Source organism: Mchenga conophoros, linkage group LG3 (assembly GCF_057382185.1).
Source record: "Mchenga conophoros isolate Kocher_MC1m ecotype Shallow Benthic linkage group LG3, M_conophoros_male_GT1.1, whole genome shotgun sequence".
NCBI lineage: Eukaryota > Metazoa > Chordata > Actinopteri > Cichliformes > Cichlidae > Mchenga > Mchenga conophoros.
The window spans coordinates 36,393,696-36,416,143 of record NC_140528.1 but is presented as its reverse complement, the minus strand read 5'-3'; the positions used below and the strand labels follow the sequence as shown (position 1 = coordinate 36,416,143).

General features: G+C 41.0%; 2 protein-coding genes across 2 annotated transcripts in view; one reads left to right on the top strand and one right to left on the bottom strand.

Moving 5' to 3' along the window:
* Positions 1-22,448, top strand: part of LOC146578426 (T-cell surface protein tactile-like) — a 553,052-nt gene that overhangs the window by 450,264 nt on the left and 80,340 nt on the right. The gene's annotated exons all lie outside the window — the stretch shown is intronic.
* Positions 11,347-12,501, bottom strand: LOC146578436 (C-type mannose receptor 2-like). The gene is made up of 4 exons (XM_085249947.1): positions 12,174-12,501; positions 11,739-12,083; positions 11,565-11,653; positions 11,347-11,481 (listed from the first exon to the last, which is right to left on the bottom strand). The coding sequence occupies exons 1-4, from the start codon at positions 12,499-12,501 to the stop codon at positions 11,347-11,349; spliced, it is 897 nt and encodes a 298-aa protein (XP_085106073.1).

The following is a 22,448-nucleotide window of genomic DNA, read 5'->3' as shown; positions in this document are numbered from 1 at the left end:
CCCTATGTAGCCGGTGTATCAGAAAAACTCAGGAGAGTTTTCTCCAAGCATGACATCCCGGTGCATTTCAGACCCAGCAACACGCTCAGACAAAAACTGGTTCACCCGAAAGACAAAACGCCAAAACACAAACTTAACAATGTGGTGTATGCTGTACAGTGCAGCGAGGAATGCCCAGACCTCTACATTGGAGAGACCAAACAGCCACTTCACAAGCGCATGGCACAACACAGAAGAGCCACCTCCACAGGACAAGACTCAGCAGTCCATCTGCATCTTAAGGATAAAGGACACTCTTTCGAGGATGCCAATGTTCACATTTTGGACAGAGAGGACAGATGGTTTGAAAGAGGAGTGAAAGAAGCCATCTATGTCCACTGTGAGCGACCATCTTTGAACAGAGGCAGTGGTTTACGACACCAACTCTCTGCCATCTATAATCCAGTTTTGAGATCCCTTCCCAGACGCCTTAACGCCCACTCACATCCTGGGCCATCTGATCTCAGGAATTCGCATGATAAGGTGGGGCCAGGTTTCACAATGAACTCACCCGAAACTCTGGCTGATTGGGGCCCACACCCAGTTTCACACCTTGGCTCAGGCGATTAGAGGATCATCAGGGGGTCCTTTTGTCCCTCTGTGGGGGGTCACTCCCACTAGGTTTATATCTGGGACTCTCCACCATTTGACCTTAGAACTGAAGAAGCTTCTCGGATGAGAGGTGAAACGTCTTCAAGTAACTTAAAGAAGTCCAGACGCTTTTCTATGCAAGCTCCTTTGACTACGATGACCTGGATGACTGAGAACCTTCACAGACATGCTGTAAAAGGACCAAACTTCAGCCAGGAGAACAACTGAGATGATCAATCCACAATACGAGGTTAGTCATTCATATACTGCTGCATGGGCTGGGCTGTAGTTACATCGTAAGGTTTTAAAAACTGAGCTTAAATAAATGATTAGCAGGGAGGTCAACAGGGATCACTGACTGTTTTAGGAGCTTTTTGAGATTAAATAGAAGAAAATACAAAACATTAAACAAGTTAACAACACAAAAGCCATATTAAATGCAGACTACTTTAGGCCCGGAAGTAGGATTCCTCACGTCATCACTTAACGACCGGATGGCCAAACCCATCTGTTCTCTGATTGGATAGTTAAATTTGTGATTGACAAGACATTGGCCAATCAGATGAAAGGAAGAAAAAACGGGTCAAAATTCATACTTGTAACTTGATACTTGAGTGCAGAATTTGACATGTATTTTTTGGCTAAGTCCACACACAAATTCTTTTTACACATACAAATCCTGATTTACAAGTACAAAATATTTACGACCACAATTTGAGTCGGGAGATGGCAGGACTGGTTGCTTGTTTCCCAGAAAAGAGTCATAATAGTATTTGTTTTTGTTGTGGTATTATACTGTATTGCCCACTTACAGGGTCATCCTGTTTGTGAAGCAGATCACTGATTCACATTGAAGTTCAGCATGCTGGAACTTCTAATTTCAACTGCTGAAATGAATTAAATCTTTTAAAAGGTAGTCATTGTCCTGTACTTCCCGAAAGAAAGAAAAAACCAAAGAACACTAACAGAGGTCAGGTTGCCCAGGTGTTTGGCCTGGTCTATCAGAGATCCTGAGGGCAGCTGTGGATCATCCAGCAGGGGGCAGCCTTATAGCAATCGGAATATGAATGTGAGTGAATGTTAGATAACCAGCATTTATACAGAAGTAAAAGCTTAGAAAAAGTGTGTGTGTGTGTGTGAATAATGCAAGTGGTGTAACTTGCTTCATTCACCCACTCTGAGTAATGAGAAAAACGCTATATAAGAACCAGTCTGTTTGTTATTTACACAAATATCAAAGCTGAATCTCTCTCTATTCCACTTTTCTTAACACCTGCCATGATATTGAGAGAAGAGTAAGGTTGCTAGCATAGCTGAAGATTGAGGTGATGTTTGCATGCTGGTGCCTTTTAAGCTAATGTCAATTGGTAGGCCCATGAACCTGCTATACAGGAAGTCTGGTTCAGCTCCTTGAAGTTCTAATCCCTGATCCTATGAGTCGATGTGGGTGGGAGGACTCACACAGCCTGACTGCCTTGACATCTGCGTGTCTTCCCTGCTCACCCTGATATAAAGAAATTTGAGTAGTCTCGCGGGTCAAATCGCATCAGTCACACCTACTATGGCAGCTCCCCTGTTGATCATGGCACTTTGTTTTTTATCTGACTCGGTTTCAGAGTCTGGACAGCAGGCCCCAAAGAAAGATATTACTTGGAAAGGCTAGAGCAACCTATTTGAGCTATTTGGACAAATATAGATTAATAGTTGTTTGTATACATATATATATATATATATATATATATATATATATATATATATATATATATATATATATAACAACACCCAGCACGCCCCTGCGGGCGGTTTATCCTTCAAGCTCGGGTCCTCTACCAGAGGCCTGGGAGCTTGAGGGTCCTGCGCAGTATCTTAGCTGTTCCCAGGACTGCGCTCTTCTGGACAGAGATCTCCGATGTTGTTCCCGGGATCTGCTGGAGCCACTCGCCTAGCTTGGGAGTCACCGCACCTAGTGCTCCGATTACCACGGGGACCACCGTTACCTTCACCCTCCACATCCTCTCGAGCTCTTCTCTGAGCCCTTGGTATTTCTCCAGCTTCTCGTGTTCCTTCTTCCTGATATTGCTGTCATTCGGAACCGCTACATCGATCACTACGGCCGTCTTCTTCTGTTTGTCTACCACCACTATGTCCGGTTGGTTAGCCACCACCATTTTGTCCGTCTGTATCTGGAAGTCCCACAGGATCTTAGCTCGGTCATTCTCCACCACCCTTGGGGGCATCTCCCATTTTGACCTCGGGACTTCCAGATTATACTCGGCACAGATGTTCCTGTACACTACGCCGGCCACTTGGTTATGGCGTTCCATGTATGCCTTGCCTGCTAGCATCTTGCACCCTGCTGTTATGTGCTGGATTGTCTCTGGGGCATCTTTACACAGCCTGCACCTGGGGTCTTGCCTGGTGTGATAGACCCCAGCCTCTATGGATCTTGTACTCAGAGCTTGTTCTTGTGCTGCCATGATTAGTGCCTCTGTGCTGTCTTTCAGTCCAGCTTTGTCCAGCCACTGGTAGGATTTCTGGATATCAGCCACCTCCTCTATCTGTCGGTGGTACATACCATGCAGGGGCCTGTCCTTCCATGATGGTTCCTCGTCTCCCTCCTCTTTCTTGGGTTTCTGCTGCCTGAGGTATTCACTGAGCACTCGGTCAGTTGGGGCCATCTTCCCAATGTATTCTTGGATGTTCGTTGTCTCATCCTGGACTGTGGTGCTGACACTCACCAGTCCCCGGCCCCCTTCTCTGGTGTCCTGGATTGTTGATTACCTGACAGGAAGACCACAATATGTACGTCTCCCACAGTGTGTGTCTGACAAGGTGATTAGCAACACAGGGGCACCACAGGGGACTGTCCTCTCCCCCTTCCTCTTCACCCTCTACACCACAGACTTCAGCCACTGCACAGAGACCTGCCATCTTCAGAAGTTTTCTGATGACTCTGCGGTGGTTGGATGCATCAGCAGGGATGATGAGACAGAGTACCAGGCTGTGGTCGACTCCTTTGTCACGTGGTGTGAGCAGAATCATCTGCAGCTCAACGTGGCAAAGACCAAGGAACTGATCGTGGACTTCAGGAAGACCAGGAAACACTTGACCCCTGTTTCAATCCAGGGGATCAGTGTTGACATTGTGGAGGACTATAAATACCTTGGAGTACACATTGACAATAAACTGGACTGGGCTAAAAACACCACAGCACTTTACAGGAAGGGCCAGAGTCGTCTCTATTTTTTGAGGCGACTGAGGTCCTTCAACATCTGCCAGAAAATGCTGAGGATTTTCTATGAGTCTGTGGTGGCCAGTGCGATCCTCTATGCTGTTGCATGCTGGGGGAGCAGGCTGAGGGTCGCAGATGCCAACAGACTTAATAAACTGATCCGTAAGGCCAGCAATGTTGTGGGGATGGAGCTGGACTCCCTCAAGGTGGTGTCGGAGAGGCGGATGCTGTCCAAGATAAAGACAATGTTGGATAACACCTCCCACCCACTCCATGACATGTTGGTCAGTCACAGGAGCTTGTTCAGTGAGAGACTGAGATTACCGAAAAGCACCACTGAACGACACAGGAAATCATTCCTGCCTGTGGCCATCTCCCTGTACAACGCATCCACTTAACACACTGTTTGCTGCTACAGCTACACATGTTTCTTTTCCAAATATTTATTTATAAGTGACTTATGTATGTATGTATGTATATATATGTATATATTGTACTATTCTTAGTTAGCGTATTGTCTGTCTTGTCTTAATGTTGGTTTAAAATGGAGCACTGTAACAAAAAATAATTTCCCCCAGGGATCAATAAAGTATTCTGATTCTGATTCTGATTCTGATTCTTCCTTCCGCTTAGCGTACAGCCTCAGGGTGCTGGACTTGGGGTGAAACCCTCCATGCATGGTAAGGAGCTTTCTTGTCTTTATGTCAGTGGCTTCTATCTCCTCCGCTGGCCAGCCTATTACCCCAGCAGGGTACCTGATCACGGGCAGGGCGTACGTGTTGATGGCCCGGATCTTGTTCTTACCATTCAGCTGACTCCTCAGGACTTGCCTTACCCTCTGCAGGTACTTGGTGGTTGCAGCTTTTCTAGCGGCCTCTTCATGGTTCCCATTCGCCTGCAGGATCCCCAGGTACTTGTAACTGTCCTCTATGTCTGCAATGTTGCCAGAAGGCAACATTGCAGATATTGCAACATATATATATATATGATCTCACCCCCTCAGTGAGATCATATATATATATATATATATATATATATATATATATATATATATATATATATATATATATATATATATGATCTCACTGAGGGGGTGAGATCATATATATATATATGTGTGTATTGTTTCATTAAAGGTTAAAAAAAATGAATGTTCATTATTTAGACTTTTTGTCTAGAAGATTGTATTAAAGCAACTTAGAGCAAAACAAAAGCAAAAATGATTTTAGAAAAGGATAATAAAATCACATCAATTCTACTTATTTATTTAATCCACTCTAAGCTGATGATTATTTTGTTCTTTGGAGGGAGATAAATTGGTGGTGATATGGAAAAAAATGTTTTCCTCCTCAGTGCTCTGTGCTCTGCTCTATATTCGGCAAAGCAGGATTCCTTGATAGAACCCACATCTTCTCAAACTTATACTTTTGCTTTTCCACAGGGAAAACCTTCGAAATATCCCGTCTGGATTGTGGATTTTCACAAATGAAAAAAAAACTACAACAGTAGCTGAACAAACAAGTTATTGGTGGCACTTCTGCAATCAATATACTCTGAAATAAAAGATTTAAAGGATGAGACAGCTCAGCACAGCATGTTATTAACTTCACACATGAAGTGGTTCAGTCCAGTCAGACTTCAGTTTTGCAGCCACCGTCCCCATCCTCCTTCTTCAACTGGTCGTCATGGTAACTCTGGACCTTCCTCCAACGAATCCTGAAATCTGTTGCACTCCTAGCTCCACCCAGAGTTTCTACCTAGAAACAAAACCTGTGTGTTAACATTAACTTCAAATTTGAAAACCTAATTTTTATTTTTTTTATTAGTTTTGTCTACTTTGCTCTTGTTTTCCTGCAGTACCACGTCCTATCGCATACCCCAGCTGTGCTCTCTTTTTTAAAAAAAATAATTTTACTATTTTAAAGGGAAAAACCTCAGTCACTTGGACCAGTGTTTGTTATTCCATAACTGTATTTTGAATGTGACAAGTCTACCAATCCCCTATGTAATTCATAAATATTGTTTTGGTTCTGACTATTTTGCTCTATATAATTTGATTGACTTCTACAGTGGCCTGCTATTGTTAATGGTAACATGAGTGATATCAAAAATTTTCTTAAAGCAAACATCAGCAACCCAAAATTAGCAGCCAAAGGGTTCAGTCTGCAGCTCAACACTCTCATGTGACCCTACAGTCTCTCCCTCCGGTCTCTCTTGTCCTCCTACTCCTTTCAAAAGCAAAACAAAGCAAAGCAAAGCATCCACCCTTTCCTTACCGGTGTGGTGAATTGTTTGTCAACATTTACTCGTCCTAACCTTGCTCCAGTCTTTGTCTCAGTGTAAAGTCAGTCAACACTTTAGTCCACATCGTCAGTCCAGTCACACATTCACTCACCCGCATTCACACAAGATATTGCTGATAGTGGAGACTCACGCACAACCTATTCCAGTCTCCATCACCAGCAAAATCCTGTCATCATTTTTATAACAAAAAAATGTTTATGATTTTAGACTGGATTGACTCGCTGCATTTCTTTTAGACAGGAACTCACACTCTGGTCGGATCCCCATAGGTAGCCTTCTCCTCAACCCATTGTAACAATGGTTTCCAATCATGAGTACTTTGACCTTACTTTGTCGGCAGGCAGAGGTTTGCAAGAGGGGAGTGAGCGCATGGATCAAGGCAGGATAGCAGCAGGAGAGACCAGTTATGGGGCTGTGGTTAACTGCAGGCTGACTCAGATTATATTGCGTGGAGTTGACTAGGGACAGAGACAACAAGGTTAGTACTAATCTTTTGAGAACAAGAAATATGAGAAACCGACACTAAATTTCAATTTCAAATATTTTATTGTCCCACAAGGGGAAATTAGGATTTTTCAAACAATTAACAATAGAATGAGCCTTCCTGAGCAGATTTGTGTTACAGTGGGGCAAAAAAGTATTTAGTCAGCCACCGATTGTGCAAGTTCCCCCACTTAAAATGATGACAGAGGTCAGTAATTTGCACCAGAGGTACACTTCAACTGTGAGAGACAGAATGTGAAAAAAAAATCCATGAATCCACATGGTAGGATTTGTAAAGAATTTATTTGTAAATTAGGGTGGAAAATAAGTATTTGGTCAACAACAAAAATACAACTCAATACTTTGTAACATAACCTTTGTTGGCAATAACAGAGGTCAAACGTTTACTATAGGTCTTTACCAGGTTTGCACACACAGTAGCTGGTATTTTGGCCCATTCCTCCATGCAGATCTTCTCGAGAGCAGTGATGTTTTGGGGCTGTCGCCGAGCAACACGGACTTTCAACTCCCGCCACAGATTTTCTATGGGGTTGAGGTCTGGAGACTGGCTAGGCCACTCCAGGACTTTCAAATGCTTCTTACGGAGCCACTCCTTTGTTGCCCGGGCGGTGTGTTTTGGATCATTGTCATGTTGGAAGACCCAGCCTCGTTTCATCTTCAAAGTTCTCACTGATGGAAGAGGTTTTGGCTCAAAATCTCACGATACATGACCCCATTCATTCTGTCCTTAACACGGATCAGTCGTCCTGTCCCCTTGGCAGAAAAACAGCCCCATAGCATGATGTTTCCACCCCCATGCTTCACAGTAGGTATGGTGTTCTTGGGATGCAACTCAGTATTCTTCTTCCTCCAAACACGACGAGTTGAGTTTATACCAAAAAGTTCTACTTTGGTTTCATCTGACCACATGACATTCTCCCAATCCTCTGCTGTATCATCCATGTGCTCTCTGGCAAACTTCAGACGGGCCTGGACATGCACTGGCTTCAGCAGCGGAACACGTCTGGCACTGCGGGATTTGATTCCCTGCCGTTGTAGTGTGTTACTGATGGTGACCTTTGTTACTTTGGTCCCAGCTCTCTGCAGGTCATTCACCAGCTCCCCCCGTGTGGTTCTGGGATCTTTGCTCACCGTTCTCATGATCATTTTGACCCCACGGGATGAGATCTTGCGTGGAGCCCCAGATCGAGGGAGATTATCAGTGGTCTTGTATGTCTTCCATTTTCTGATGATTGCTCCCACAGTTGATTTTTTCACACCAAGCTGCTTGCCTATTGTAGATTCACTCTTCCCAGTCTGGTGCAGGTCTACAATACTTTTCCTGGTGTCCTTCGAAAGCTCTTTGGTCTTGGCCATGGCGGAGTTTGGAGTCTGTTTGAGGCTGTGGACAGGTGTCTTTTATACAGATGATGAGTTCAAACAGGTGCCATTCATACAGGTAACGAGTGGGGGACAGAAAAGCTTCTTACAGAAGACGTTACAGGTCTGTGAGAGCCAGAGATTTTCCTTGTTTGAGGTGACCAAATACTTATTTTCCACCCTAATTTACGAATAAATTCTTTACAAATCCTACCATGTGAATTCATGGATTTTTTTTTCACATTCTGTCTCTCACAGTTGAGGTGTAGCTCTGGTGCAAATTACTGACCTCTGTCATCATTTTAAGTGGGGGAACTTGCACAATCGGTGGCTGACTAAATACTTTTTTGCCCCACTGTATAAATGGCTGAATTTCCATATTGCCAGCACCCTGAAATTTTGCTAGCAGTTTTTACCAGAAGTCCCAACTGATTCTTATTCTTCACAGTCAAGGTATTGAACCAGGTAGCGATACAAAAACATAATGGATTACATAAACCTTCTATAAAACAAAGACAACATGTCAGATGAGACATTACTCCGCACAATCCCAATATCAGCAGTTTTAATACTAGTACAGTAATAGTAAACAAGAGGACTTCCCAAATCAATAATCATGTCTTTAGTTTTAGACACATTGAGTGAATAGAAGGACTCACCACACCAAGCCACAAAATCTGTCACCAGTCTTTCCATTTTATTATTATCTCATAACACTTGTTTCTTCAGCTACCATGTCTCATGTGGACTTTACAGTGTCTACAGTCTCAGATCAACACATCCCTGCCCTCCAGCACAATCAGCAGCAGGGGCAGCGACTCCTCAACAGCAACATTGTACCCTTTAGGTAAAACATAGAATATGCATGATTTGCATTGTTCCCACATAATGTCAGTGATCGTATGATACAATTCCACATTAGATTCTTGATGAATGTAGGTTATTGTTATTCAGCCCTGTTCTAATGTGCCTCTTTATAACTTTGAGCATCTGCCCCTTCAAACATATCTGCACAGCCCTGAACCTAAGCCTGATCTAAGCTGGTGAAATGTTAACTTATAACAAGGTGTTGTTGTTTATCCGGTTCTTCTCAGCTGTCCAGGGAAATGCAGAGATTGTCTTCCTCAAAGTCAAATATTTGAAATGGAGACAGCTTTAATGTGTCAAGGACATTATGTCATTACAACATGCCAAAGTGCAACAATAACATGTTTTCTCTAAAGTGAAGTATAACGAATTTAAATGCAAAAAAAGAACAGTTTGAGCTCTTTATCTTATTTTATTGATGTTCAGTGACGTACAGCAATGCATTTTTAATCTGTTACAGTTTATTTTCCTACAAGTGTGGGATTCAGCCCAATCCCAAGTCGACCCTAAGATTTAAGAGTTAGTTCCTTCTCTCGTGCTTATTTAAATTTAGTTTTTTGTCTTGTGTTTTAACGCTTGTCGTGGTTAACCTGTGGTTAACATCACAGCGCTATAAACTGCAGGTCATGCCTTAAGTCAAAGTCTGCAGACATAAAGACTCACAGAAAGTTTTTCTCAAAGACCTCAGGCTTCTCATCTGAGCAGGGCCATTGGGATTGGACCGCTTACTGTCATTAATAGAAAGTTATATATTTTATATTTGCATATATAAATATATTAAACACAATTCTACTATATAACATAACAGCAACATGCATATATTATACTTCCCAACACCAGTTTAACTAAACATATATAAATTTCTCTCGAGTTTACAGTCCGGTCTCTTTTCCCAACCTTCCTGTTTCCACTTGAGCTGCTCTTTTTTAGATTGTAGAAATCACATTCAGGTCTTTTACATTTTAAAACCGCTGAATTTAACACGGGCCTCAAATGTACACAGAGAGAAAAAAACTAAAGAAACAGAAAACTTTATTGTCAAGAGTTTTTATGTTTATAGATCTGTAACAATGTTACCTGATTTATTACTCTGTAAAAACCCACAAAGGACTCATTGTTTTATTAATAGAAAAATAAGCTCAAATCACCAAGAAAACACATTAAGATCAAAATAAAAGAAGTGAAATTATCAGGACTTGAGTCTAACTTAGCATTTTAATTTACGTGTTTCATTAAATATTGCTTCTTGTATACTTGCCTATGTGATGCATTTGTGTAAGTCAGCAGAGGTTGCTGTCACAATGAAACAGAACTATGGATCCTAATAAACTGCACACAGACAAAGCCTGTGCAGAGACGTCCACAGATGGACAGGGTCTAAGGTGTTGGAAGCCACACTGAAAAACAAAAACAAGAGACTAGAGCCTATCACGAAAACTAGTAAGTGGACCTCTGATTAAAGAATTTCTACCAAACTACAACTGCAGCTGAACAAATGAGCTGTAGGTGGAACTTTACACTCTGAAATATTGAAAGATTTAAAGGCTGAGACAGCTCAGCACAGCATGTTATTAACTTCACACATCAATAGGGCTGCCACAAGCGATTATTTTGATAGTCGACTAGTCACCGATTATTTTTGCGATTAGTCGACTAATCAGATCATCATCCATTGGACGTAAAACATATAGATTATTGGACCAGCAGCATCTGCTCTCATATATTTTCATTAGCTTACAGGTTTAAGTGTTTAGGGTATGTGCTAACTAAAAATAAAGACAAGATGATAGTTTATTAAATTTTAATAAAAATTTGCAGATTGTTTCGGTGGAGTTTAATAAACTCAGCCGTCTGCTCCTTGCTATCTAAAGTATAACAGGACACCGGAGTATATTCTCGAGCATCTCACACTTCTTATAGTAAGTTGTCTGCTTGACGTTTATTCAGCTGCCAGGAGTCCGGTGTTTTCACCGGCGCTAGTGAGCCTTGCCCCCGGCTCACTATCGAGCTGGTGGGTAGCAGACGTCTCTGAAAACGTTGAAGTGCTTTTGAAAATATGTGGTGTCTTGATAAACTGAGCAGATATTTGAGGTTTACACAGCTACATTCTCACCTGAAAATATGTTAAACGTTTATTTTGTGACCCAGAAAGAATAATAAGAGTAATATTAAAACTAACTAGCTGCCACCATTGTTGGAAACTAAGCTGGGCCGCGCTATGAATTCTGTGACGCTGCTTCTTCTTCTTCGGGGTTTAACGGCAGCTGGCATCCTTGTACATACAGTGATGCCATTTTCTGTTTCAGTCCGTTATTACACTCTTAAATCCTACAACTTATTCCTGCGTCTTTTGGGATCTTACAAAGCTTCAAAGGACGTGTCGACTATTAAATTAGTCGTCGACGATTTCGATAGTCGACTAATCGTGGCAGCCCTTCACATCAAGTGGTTCAGTCCAGTCCGACTTCAGTTTTGCAGTCACCATCCACATCCTGCTTCTTCGACTGGTCGTCACGGTAACTCTGGACTTTCCTCCAACGAATCCTGAAGTCTGTCAGTCCTTCTGACAGCATGAGGCCTGACAGCTGGACAAAATGTGCAGATGATGAAAAACATGAAGCATAGTTTGAACTTGTGTCAAGTTTGTGTTGGTGACTGAACTGCTGACCTGCTGTGAAACCTGCTGCTGGATCTCTGTGCTGTGCATGTCTGCCTCTGACTGAAGCTTCATTTTCACCACTGTTTGCTTTGTCACTGCTAAAAATGAACCACATATAACAACACAAACATTAGTGTTTTACATGATGACAGGATCTTACAGTGTTTGCATTCTGGACCTCACCTGTGAAACAGAAAAAACTGAATCTGAAGGTGCAGGGGCCATCTTCCCATGTCCCCGTCTTTAAATAAAATGCTCCACAGTCCTCAGGTGGATAATAGTTTCTAGGCTCAAAAGGCATCCAGTTAGTGAATGTGGAGGTTGTGTTGTCAGACCAGAAGGCCCAGGGATCCCTGTAGAGGCCAATCCACACATACTGAACCCCTGATCCATTCAAAGTGAGCGTGATGTTGGATTTCTCCTCTTTGCTTCTTATACTGGTCAGGTCTGTGTGGTATGTCCTGCAGTACGACTGAGCCGCTGACCAGGAGCGGCTCTCCTTCACTAAGATGTAACTTGTACTGCTGGCTGTAAAAGATTCAGAAAATGATTAATTTTGAAACATGCCTAGTCTCATAGAATTGTAGTGATAACTAGGCCAACAAATCTTTTTCCTACCATTGTAACACAGGAAAGGGTAAGAATCTCCACAGGGTCTATCATCCATCTGTGTTTGTCCCTGAAGAGCCACACAGTATTCCTTTGCATATACACAGTCTGGTTGGCCGTTAGCCCAGATCAGAAATTCATGTGTACTGCCAACATAGAAAAGTTTTCCCTCCATGGACCACTTCCAGCTGTAACGATCATCATAGAGGCCTATCCAAGCCCAAGTACTGATCCTTGGTGACATTGAGAAAAGCAGTTGGTTGATGTCACTGTTGTAGATGGTGACCAAGTCAGTGAAGTGTTCTCTGCAGTAACTCTGAGCTTCAGTCCAGGTCATCAGCTGGTTCACAAAGTGGTATTCTCTGGAGTGGGGAGGAAGAGTGGAAAGTCCTCCTGAGAAAATGAAAAGATTTTATTGTGAAATATTTTCCCTTAAATTTTTACAAATATTTAAGTCATTTTATTTATTTATTTTTATAATGTTTGGTTTACCACATTTCTTGGTTCAAACTGTTTGAGGGAAGTGTTTTATTTCACATCACTGCACACCTTCAAACTTCAAACTTGTTTGAGTCCAAATGGAGGAAATGATAGCATATGAAAGAAAGTCCAACTGGTGAACGAGCTGTATTTTTAATTTTATTTATTTTTCTCTTCTCTGTAGTCAAACTGCAACAAGTATGTGTAGTGCAGCCATGTACAACTAATATAGTTCAACTAATAATACATGTATTACAACATTTTTGGAACATCATTTTAAAGGAGTGAGTACAAAATTAAATGTTTCTCAACTCTCAAATGACCTGAAGACAAAGATTGTTCACCATCATGGTTTAGGGGAAGGATACAGAAAGCTGTCTCAGAGATTTAAGCTGTCTGTTTCCACAGTTAGGAACATATTGAGAAAATGGAAGACCACAGGCTCAGTTCAAGTTAAGGCTCGAAGTGGCAGACCAAGAAAAATCTCGGAGAGACAGAAAGGACGAATGGTGAGAACAGTCAGAGTCAACCCACAGACCAGCACCAAAGACCTACAACATCATCTTGCAGCAGATGGAGTCACTGTGCATCGTTCAACCATTCGGCACACTTTATACAAGGAGACGCTGTATGTGAGAGTGATGCAGAGGAAGCCTTTCCTCCACCCACAGCACAAACAGAGCCGCTTGAGGTTTGCTAAAGCACATTTGGACAAGCCAGCTTCATTCTGGAATAAGATGCTGTGCCGGGGCTGGATATTTCAACAAGACAACAACCCGAAACACTGCTCAAAATCCAATAAGGCATTCATGCAGAGGAACAAGTACAACGTTCTGGAACGGCCATCTCAGTCCCAGACCTGAATATTATTGTAAACCCGTGGTGTGAGTTAAAGAGAGCTGTCCATGCTCAGAAGCCATCAAACCTGAATGAACAAGAGATGTTTTGTCAAGACGAATGATCCAAAATACCTTCAACCACAATTCAGACTCTCATTGGAACCTACAGGAAGCGTTTAGAGGCTGTAATTTCTGCAAAAGGTGGATCTACTAAATATTGATTTCATTTCTTTTTTTGTGGTGCCCAGATTAATGCACCTGCCTGGTTTTGTTTAAACAATTATTGCACACTTTCTGTAAATCCAATAAACTTAATTTCACTTCTCAAATATTACTGTGTGTCTCCTATATGATGTATTTAACTGACATTTTTTTATTGTAACAACCAACAATTTATACAGGAAAATAATGACCATTAACAAGGTTGCCCAAACTTTGCATCCCCTTTTGGCTCCTACCTCAAAGCACACTGTGTTCTGTTGATCTTATGTGCTGCACAATAATGTTTAATATTTAGTATTTACTGTCATATTCCCATATATCATTGTGATGTTGTTTATTCTATTACTCTTGTTCTCTTCTGCTTGTTTTATTTTTTCTTTCTCAACAGGTGATCCAGGTGATCAATATATGCATTTTTTTTCCTCTGCTCATTCTGTTGGTTTTTGTTTTTCGACCCTTCTCCCCCGTCCCTCTTCTCAGCTGTTTTTCTTTCCCTCTTTCTTTCTCCCCTTCTTTCCCCTAGTCAAGTCTGTCCTGTATTCAGCAAGTGAAAATAAAATAAACAACAAAAGGTGAATCAAATGGACCATTACGGCAAGGCTGGGATGGTCAATTTGGTAAAGTAAATCCGTTGGGCATCTTTCTTCGCCTTTAGACAACAATTCTGATGGCAAAAGAGCCAAACGGGACAGGCAAAAAAAAAAAAAAAAAAAGATGCTGAACGATAGGCTATAGGCTAATTGCTAACTAGAACAACAATACGTTGTTCACGTGGAACAGAAAGCGCAAGTACGGAAGACAAGGGGTTGTCACATGATTCGGAAGGCATTGTGGGCATTGTAGGCTCGGCATTTTGCCGTAACACGGGCAGAAATATTGCAGTTCAGTGCATTCGTTACTGAAATTTTTCGTGAAACGGGGTATTTGTAAGTCGGGGTTCCACTATGCAGCAAAACTACTTACTCAGTTCAAAAGTTATAGTGCTTCTCCATACAATGGGTTTTGTTAAATAATATCATGGGTTTGTATTAACTTTAGCTTTAACTGAGCAGACCAGCAACATATTCCTCCCAAAAAGTTCAGCCATTTGTGTACATGGCCATATCACTAAAGGTTAACTTGACTTGACTTTAACCATCTCATGTCACTTACCTACCAACTACTCCTGGCCCTTTTTTTAATCAGTTCTGAATTCTTCAGTAAATCCTTCTTTTACATTTTAAAAGATTAGATTTCATTATAATGTCTGTACACCATAATAAGCATCGTATCAAAAAATGAAAAAACAAATCAAATTCCTGAAAATATCACACTATGTATAGTTTAAAAACTTAGCATATCTATCTGTCTATCACAGCTACTGCTGTGAACTCAGTCCACTATCTTAGTGAAGTGGCTGTGTTAGCTTGATAGCTGTTAGCTTATTAAGTATTGGTGCCAGTGAGAATTTGTTTGCTGGCATGTCAATAAAACTGACTTGGAAAACATAGAAATCTAAAGAAAATTAGCATACTTACTGTGATACAAATAATACTGGTAATGGTCAACGCTTTATAGCTGGTGTCCCTGGGCTTTCAATGAATCTCCACTCCCGCCCACTCATATTGCAAAGCAAACAACGGCAAAAAAAGTGGGCGAACCTCCATACATCACACAAAATTACCTCACAAGTTGAGTTTTTCTTGGAAGAAATACATTCAAAGCAAACAGCTAGTTGACTGTTTTTACAGCTAGCAGTTGATATAGGCTTTTTTTTAAATCATAAATTCACTACAGTAAATTCCTAATTTTTGTCATATATTTTTATAACAAACTTTATGTGATGTTTCAAAAAGAAATTTGTTAAACAGTGTGCATAATGTTAGTGCAAGAACCTGTGAGCAACTGATAATAGTCAAGGTCAATCTCAAAAAGACATAAAAAAAAAATCTATTTTATGTTTGTGGTCAAATTGACCCCACGAATCGAAACATTCTAAAGATGGCTGCAATATAACTGAGATAAATATGTGAAATTAAATGAAGTTTTTAAGTAGCGGGTATTTTTTAAGTTGTCTTAAACTTTTGATCAGGACTATATGCACCTTCATTCTCTGCAACACATCAGCCAGTGCTTTCCCTTTACAGTCATAGTCCCTACATTTAAAATCCCTACTCTTACACACCATACTGCCTTTACCTCCCTATATTTATACACCTTCCCCTATCCTCCTCCTTTGTCAAAGCCCAGCAGTTTGTAATGGCACTGAGCTTATCAACAGCACTGGTGCTGGGAAATGTTAACTCAGGGCGCTAACAATCCAGTATGGAAATGTACTTCTTATCCACATATTTGACTGTGACTTGATGTCAGGTGCCATTCCTGGTACAAGTCTTCTTATTTTATCTGGGCTTAGGACTGTCATGATACAGGATACATTGGCTGTTGTTAAAAACTGTAATCCACAGTAACTATTTAGTTTAATAGCTAAACTAAATAGTAACACAATTTAAAGTGAATGCAGGTATTGTGGTATAAGTAGGTAAAGATTTTCTCTCTGTCATTGTTGTAAATGTGTTAATAAATACATTTATTTTTTAAAAAAAACTTAACATGTAATCTGATTACCCAAATGACATTAATCTGTCTCAGTAAGTTTATAAACTATATTTCAATGTTTAATATTTTATATTACTGACCTGAGAGCAGCAGGATGAGCACTAAACAGGTTTCTTCCATTCTTTGCTTCTGTAGAACAAATATAGTCGTCATGATTATTTTTGTCATTTTTTATCATTTAGAATCAGAATCAGAAAAGTGTTTGTCAGATATTGAGCAGATTTACAACATTAGGAAATTGCTGCGGTACTTAGTGGGAAACATACTATAAGACAAACACTTAGATAAAAAAAAAATATATGAAAAGTGCTAAGCAGATTGATATATACATTAATGTAGGTGATGATCGGTGCAAAAATGGAACAGATGCAGAGAACACAATACAGGTCATGTGTTTGTGGTGGGACCAGTCATATGGTTATTGTTCATGAGTCCAACAGCAGAGGGGAAGAAACTGTTCTTATGGCGAGAGGTTCGGGTCTGAATGGACCGGAGCCTCCTGCCTGAGGGGAGCAGGTCAAACAGACAGTGTCCAGGGTGGGAAGGGTCAGCTGTGATCCGAGCTGCACGCCCCAGTGTCCTGGAGCTGTAGGTTTATTATCTCCAGTCTGATAAGATGCTTAATATAGAGTTTAGTGTGTATATCCAAAATAATTATACCTTTTGAATATCTAAAAGTCTATTGTATCTTTAAATGGTTTCAATCATCAATCATAAGTTTATATGTTTTGTCATTAATAAATTAATGATGCGTAACTTACCGGGCAGCTCATCTAGTCATCTGCTGACTGGGGCTGACTTTTAACAAGGTTTTTGTTTGATTTCTTTGTATATTTTACTGTCAAATGAGGACATCAAGAGGGAGTGAACTAAAGTGAAGGTAATGTGGTAATGTTATGGTAATGGGGCGATCGTGGCTCAAGAGTTGGGAGTTCGCCTTGTAATCGGAAGGTTGCCGGTTTGAGCCCCGGCGTGGACAGTCTCGGTCGTTGTGTCCTTGGGCAAGACACTTCACCTGTTGCCTACTGGTGGTGGTCAGAGGGCCCGGTGGCGCCAGTGTCCGGCAGCCTCGCCTCTGTCAGTGCGCCCCAGGGTGGCTGTGGCTACAATGTAGCTGCCATCACCAGTGTGTGAATGGGTGGATGCCTGAATGTGTAAAGCGCTTTGGGGTCCTTAGGGACTAGTAAAGCGCTATATAAATACAGGCCATTTACCATAATGTTATGGTAATGTTTTAATAAATGTTAATTAATAATATTATTGCATTCATGTTTTTAAGCCAATGCTGTAAACACACTTTTCTAAACTATTACAGTATAAACCAGTTTATTGATTATCACCTTACTCAGGCTTATCTGTAATTTTTGAAAAGGTAACAATTGTCAGTTTGTCCAGACAGTCTACAGAAGGTTTGGCACCACATGAAAAACCTCTGCAAGGTTACAGAAAGGTGAATACTCTTTAACAATATTCAAATCATTAGGGAAATCAAGCTGTTAAAGCGGGAAACACACACACACACACACACACACACACACACACACACACACACAAAGAAGCTCAGACATGTTTCTAAGGATCAGACAACATGGGTGTTAGTAACAAGCAGGGAAGATATATGGAGTCTGTGCTTGTCATTTGTCTTCGTCATTCAGGGCACTGTACAATTTATTAGGAGGCAATTCATTTTTGTCAATTATACTTAAAAAAATATTAATGTTCTTGTAGGTAGAACTTAACAACAAAGCATTTTAACTTAAAAAGTACTTTGTGCACATGTCCATGTTTCAGTGAGCTGACTAATCATTTTAAAACTCAGTGCACCAAAAAGAAAAAACACTCCTTCACTTAAATTTTTGAGTATATTGAACAAAATCTTTTTGTCATCACTTAACAACAGAAAATATTAAGCTTGTGTAACACATAAAAGTGAGTCTGAAAACCCTTTGTGTTTGAATTGCATGCCCTGTACCATCAGAATCAGAAAGACTTTATTTATCCCCAAGGGGCAATTAACATATAACAGAGCAGCATGGCAATGAAGATAAGGATAGGGCAATAAGAGTGAGATAATAAATACACGGTGAATAAAGAACTGTAAATTAAAAATAAGTTAGTTAAGTGTCGGCAGTAGAAATAGACTGTAGAGTAGTTTATGTTTCTGGTGTGGGAAGTGTTCTTATCGGCTGGAGTTAAAAAGCAGAGTGCCTTTGGGGACAAAGGTGGCGCTCCTCCTCTCAGTCCTGCAGGAAATGCAGCGGAGGCGTCGCCCAGAGGGGAGCCATTGAAATGTGGGGTGAAGAATGTGAGAGGGGTCGTTGATGATTTTGGCTGCCTGTCTAAGGACCTGTTGGCTGAAAACCTGAGCCAGAGTTCTGACAGGCCAATGATTTTAGAGCACACTGATGCAGTGTGCTGCAGTCTGTTCCTGCTCTGAACGGTGAGGGAGTGGAACCAGCAGGTGATGGAGAAGGTCATGATGCTTTCCAGGAAGGCATAGTAAAAAGTCGTCTTGATGGGTGTGCTGACTCCAAAGGAGTTGAGTTTCCTAAGGAGGTATAGCCGTTGGTGGCACCTCCTGAGAATCTCCTCTGTGCTGCGGAGAATTTCAGGAGGTTGTCAAAGATGGTTCCCAGGTATTTGTACTCCTCAACTACCTCCACTGGCTTCCCGTGGATGGTGGTGTGACTGAAGCAGCCAGATCCCTCTACCTACTGGAGAAGGACACCACCATCTCTTTGGTTTTGCTCACGTTCAGTTCAAGTTTGGAGCTGTCACACCACTCTACAAACTCCTGAAGAGTGGGCCTGTGGTGTTGTGAGGGGCAGTGACATGAGAACTGTCGTCAGCGTATTTAACCAGGTGACAGTTGGGCTGTGTGGATCTGCAGTCATCAGTGTAGAGGATGAAGAGCAGGGGGGGAGCACACAGCCCTGAGGGGAGCCAGTGGAGGTGGAACAGAGACCGGAAAGACAGTTGTTGACCCAAACTTTCAGAGCCCTGTTGGTCAAAAAGTCCAATATCCACAGGATCAGCTGATCATCCAGGTGAAATTGGGAGGAAAGTTTAGTGGCCAGGATCTGAGGCTGCAGAGTGATGAATGGTGATGAGAAATCAGCAAACAGAAGTCTGGCCGAGGAGTCAGGGAGCTTAATTTGTTTGTGGATGGAGTCCAACATGAAGATTTTTGCATCATCAACAACTCTGCGTGCACGGTAAGCAAACTGGAGTGGGTCCATCACGGGGTCTTACGATGAGCTGTTTTATGATCTTCTCCATGGCCTTTATCACCAGGGAGCTGAGGGCCAGAGGACGAAGATCATTCAGAGACTTTGGGTTGTTTCTTCTGGGGATGGGGATGACTGTGGAGTGTTTCCACAGCTGGGGGACGGTGTGACTATCAATTGAGTGTTGAAATGGAGTCTGGAACACACTTCCTAGTTGCCCTGCGCAGTGCCTCAGAACTCGACTGCTGATGTTGTCAGTTCCTCTCCCTGGCCCTCCTGAGGGCTCTCAATAGGTCCTCATTCCTGAAGGTGACTGCAGAGCTGCCAGCTTTGAGTGAGGATCTGGAATCTTCAAGCTGGGCCATGTTGTCCATCTCAAACCATAATGAAAACATTATTACAACTGAAATAGGAAAAAACATTAGAGGAAACAAAAAAATCTGAGGTTGGCAACACTTCCTGGTAGGTTTCATGTTTTATAGTGTTTTATTAATATGTACTAGTTATATAATTTTAATGTGCAAAACATTTTTGTCACAAAACAAAAACTTTGTAGTTATTTTTTGTAATGTAGCAGAGTGAAGATGTTAAAAAAAAACTCTAGCTAGCCATGTTTTTTAACTAGCAAACATTCCTCAGAAATATGAATCTGTGATAGTTTCACAATGGCTGCTGAATGATATGAACTGAATAGCCCCCTAATAAACTGCCCTGAATCATAAAGACAAATGACAAGGTCAGACTTCCCCACTTCTTGCTACTCACACCCATGTTGTCTGTTCCTAAAAACACATCTGACCTCATTTGCTTTTAGGTTTGTACCTGCTTTAACAGCTTGATTTCCCTACTGATTTGCATGTTCTTGAAGTAGATTCACCTTTGTGTAACCTTGCTTGTGTTTCTTTGGCCCAGAGGCGCGTCATTTCCAGAGATATTTTTCTTTTAGACAAGCACAGGTATGGACACATCACCAAAAATACCACTATATGTATTTTTGGAGCAGCACCACTTCCACTACACTACATGTAGTTGTTTTATTGTCAATAAAACTCTGAAACATGAGCATTATAAAATTTATTGGTCAATATATCATAGAAACACGTTAAATGAAAGTTTAAAGTTTACTTTGGTGTGAAAACATTTGACGGCATAAAAATCCTGTTGGCACCAGTGTTGGGCAACTTACTTTATTAAAGAAGTAATTAATTATAGTTACTAGTTACTTCTTCAAAAAAGTAACTGAGTTACAATATTCTAAAAGTAATTAATTACTTGAAAAGTAACTATTGAGTTACTTTAAAAAAAAAAACTTTTAACCTTCTGGGGTCCAGGGTATTATTGTCCATTTTAACTACTTTTGATTTTCCCTCTACATTTCACCTTTAAACTATTTACTTTGCCTTGTTTGGTGTCATTCTTTTCAGCACAACCTCACGTGTCTGAATTTACAGTTATGTTTTCATTTTGACATACTGTATTAACACAATTGATCTAAAATCAGACAAAAACTGTAACAACCACAAACATGTTTAATGATCATATTTCACAACTTTAAATGCAAATATAAATTGTCAATTTTAAAATCCTATGCACAAGTTTGCAAACAACAAAGTTATTTGCATCCATTTACCTTTTACCTTAATTTTTTTAATAACCATTTCAAACTATTTACAGAACAATCAGCTGTTCTTCAATAAGATGCCACAAATTATTTGTGCCACTCCAAAAACATAATTTCTGTCCACTATAAAGGAAACATCACAGCCTGATACCTGCAGGTCTGACAGCAGCAGGTGTATCACTCCTGTTTCTACCTGGAGACAGCAGTCGCCTCATTGTTCTGACACAAACACAAAACTATCCACAACACTACACACTAACTACAAAAGACAACACATTAACTACACACTCCAAACACGCTAAACGTCACAAATCTCTCACACCTCAAAACTCGCTCTCTCTCTTTCGGCTGTCTGCAGTATCACTAGAAGGCAAAGAATATACTGTTGTCCTTTTTTCCCTCTTTATAAAACATCTCTTGTACAACATATCCAATTTCCTTCCACATGTGCAAAAAGCCTTGCATCTCTAACTTTCTCTCCAAATTGATCAATCTGAGCTATCCTTCTGTAGAACTGAGACCCATGAAGACTTGGGATCTATGGCATTGGTCTCATCTGACTCAAAAAGCAGAAGAGACCAGCTGTGTCTGGTATGCTAACTAAATCCTGGAGGTGGTGCTGCAGTAGAAGAGATATGAGGACCAACATAAAGATGATGGTGCAGCTGGCATGAATGGTTTTGATGAGCAGGCTGACTGATGCAGTTAAAAGATAATTCAAAAGCACTAGAGAAGAATTTTTTTTAAAACCATACTAGCCCCAAAATTTCGAAAATAATTAATGATTAATCAAATCAAAAATCCATCAAAAATGTCCCTCCCCCTCCCCCCAAAACAGATCCCAGTAAATATGTTTACTTTAGATCACAGATGGATTTTCAGGTAAAGAACCTCAAATCAACTGTCACGGTTCTGGGTCAGTTTGGCCCAGTATTTTGAGTTGTTATGTTTTTGCAGGTTTAGTTTAGTTCCATGTGTCATTTTCTGTCTGTCTCTCAATGTCGACTCTGCGTCTTTGTGTGATGGTTTCTTGTTCCTATTTTATTGTGAAGGTCTGCGTCTCATGTGAGTGTGAGTGTATGTGTGTTCAGTTTTACCTCTGTCTCGTCTTGTTGATTACTCCCAGCTGTGTTCCCCACCTGTGTGTAATCTCCCTGTGTTTCTCTGTGTGCATTTAAGTCGCGTCTTCTGTCTTTGTAGTTGCTGGTCTGTCTGTGTTTCCACCCTGTGTCATCTGTGTGTTTCCCTGCAGTCAACCATCATCTGTTTCCGCCCGCTCTCATTCATGTCCAGGTTC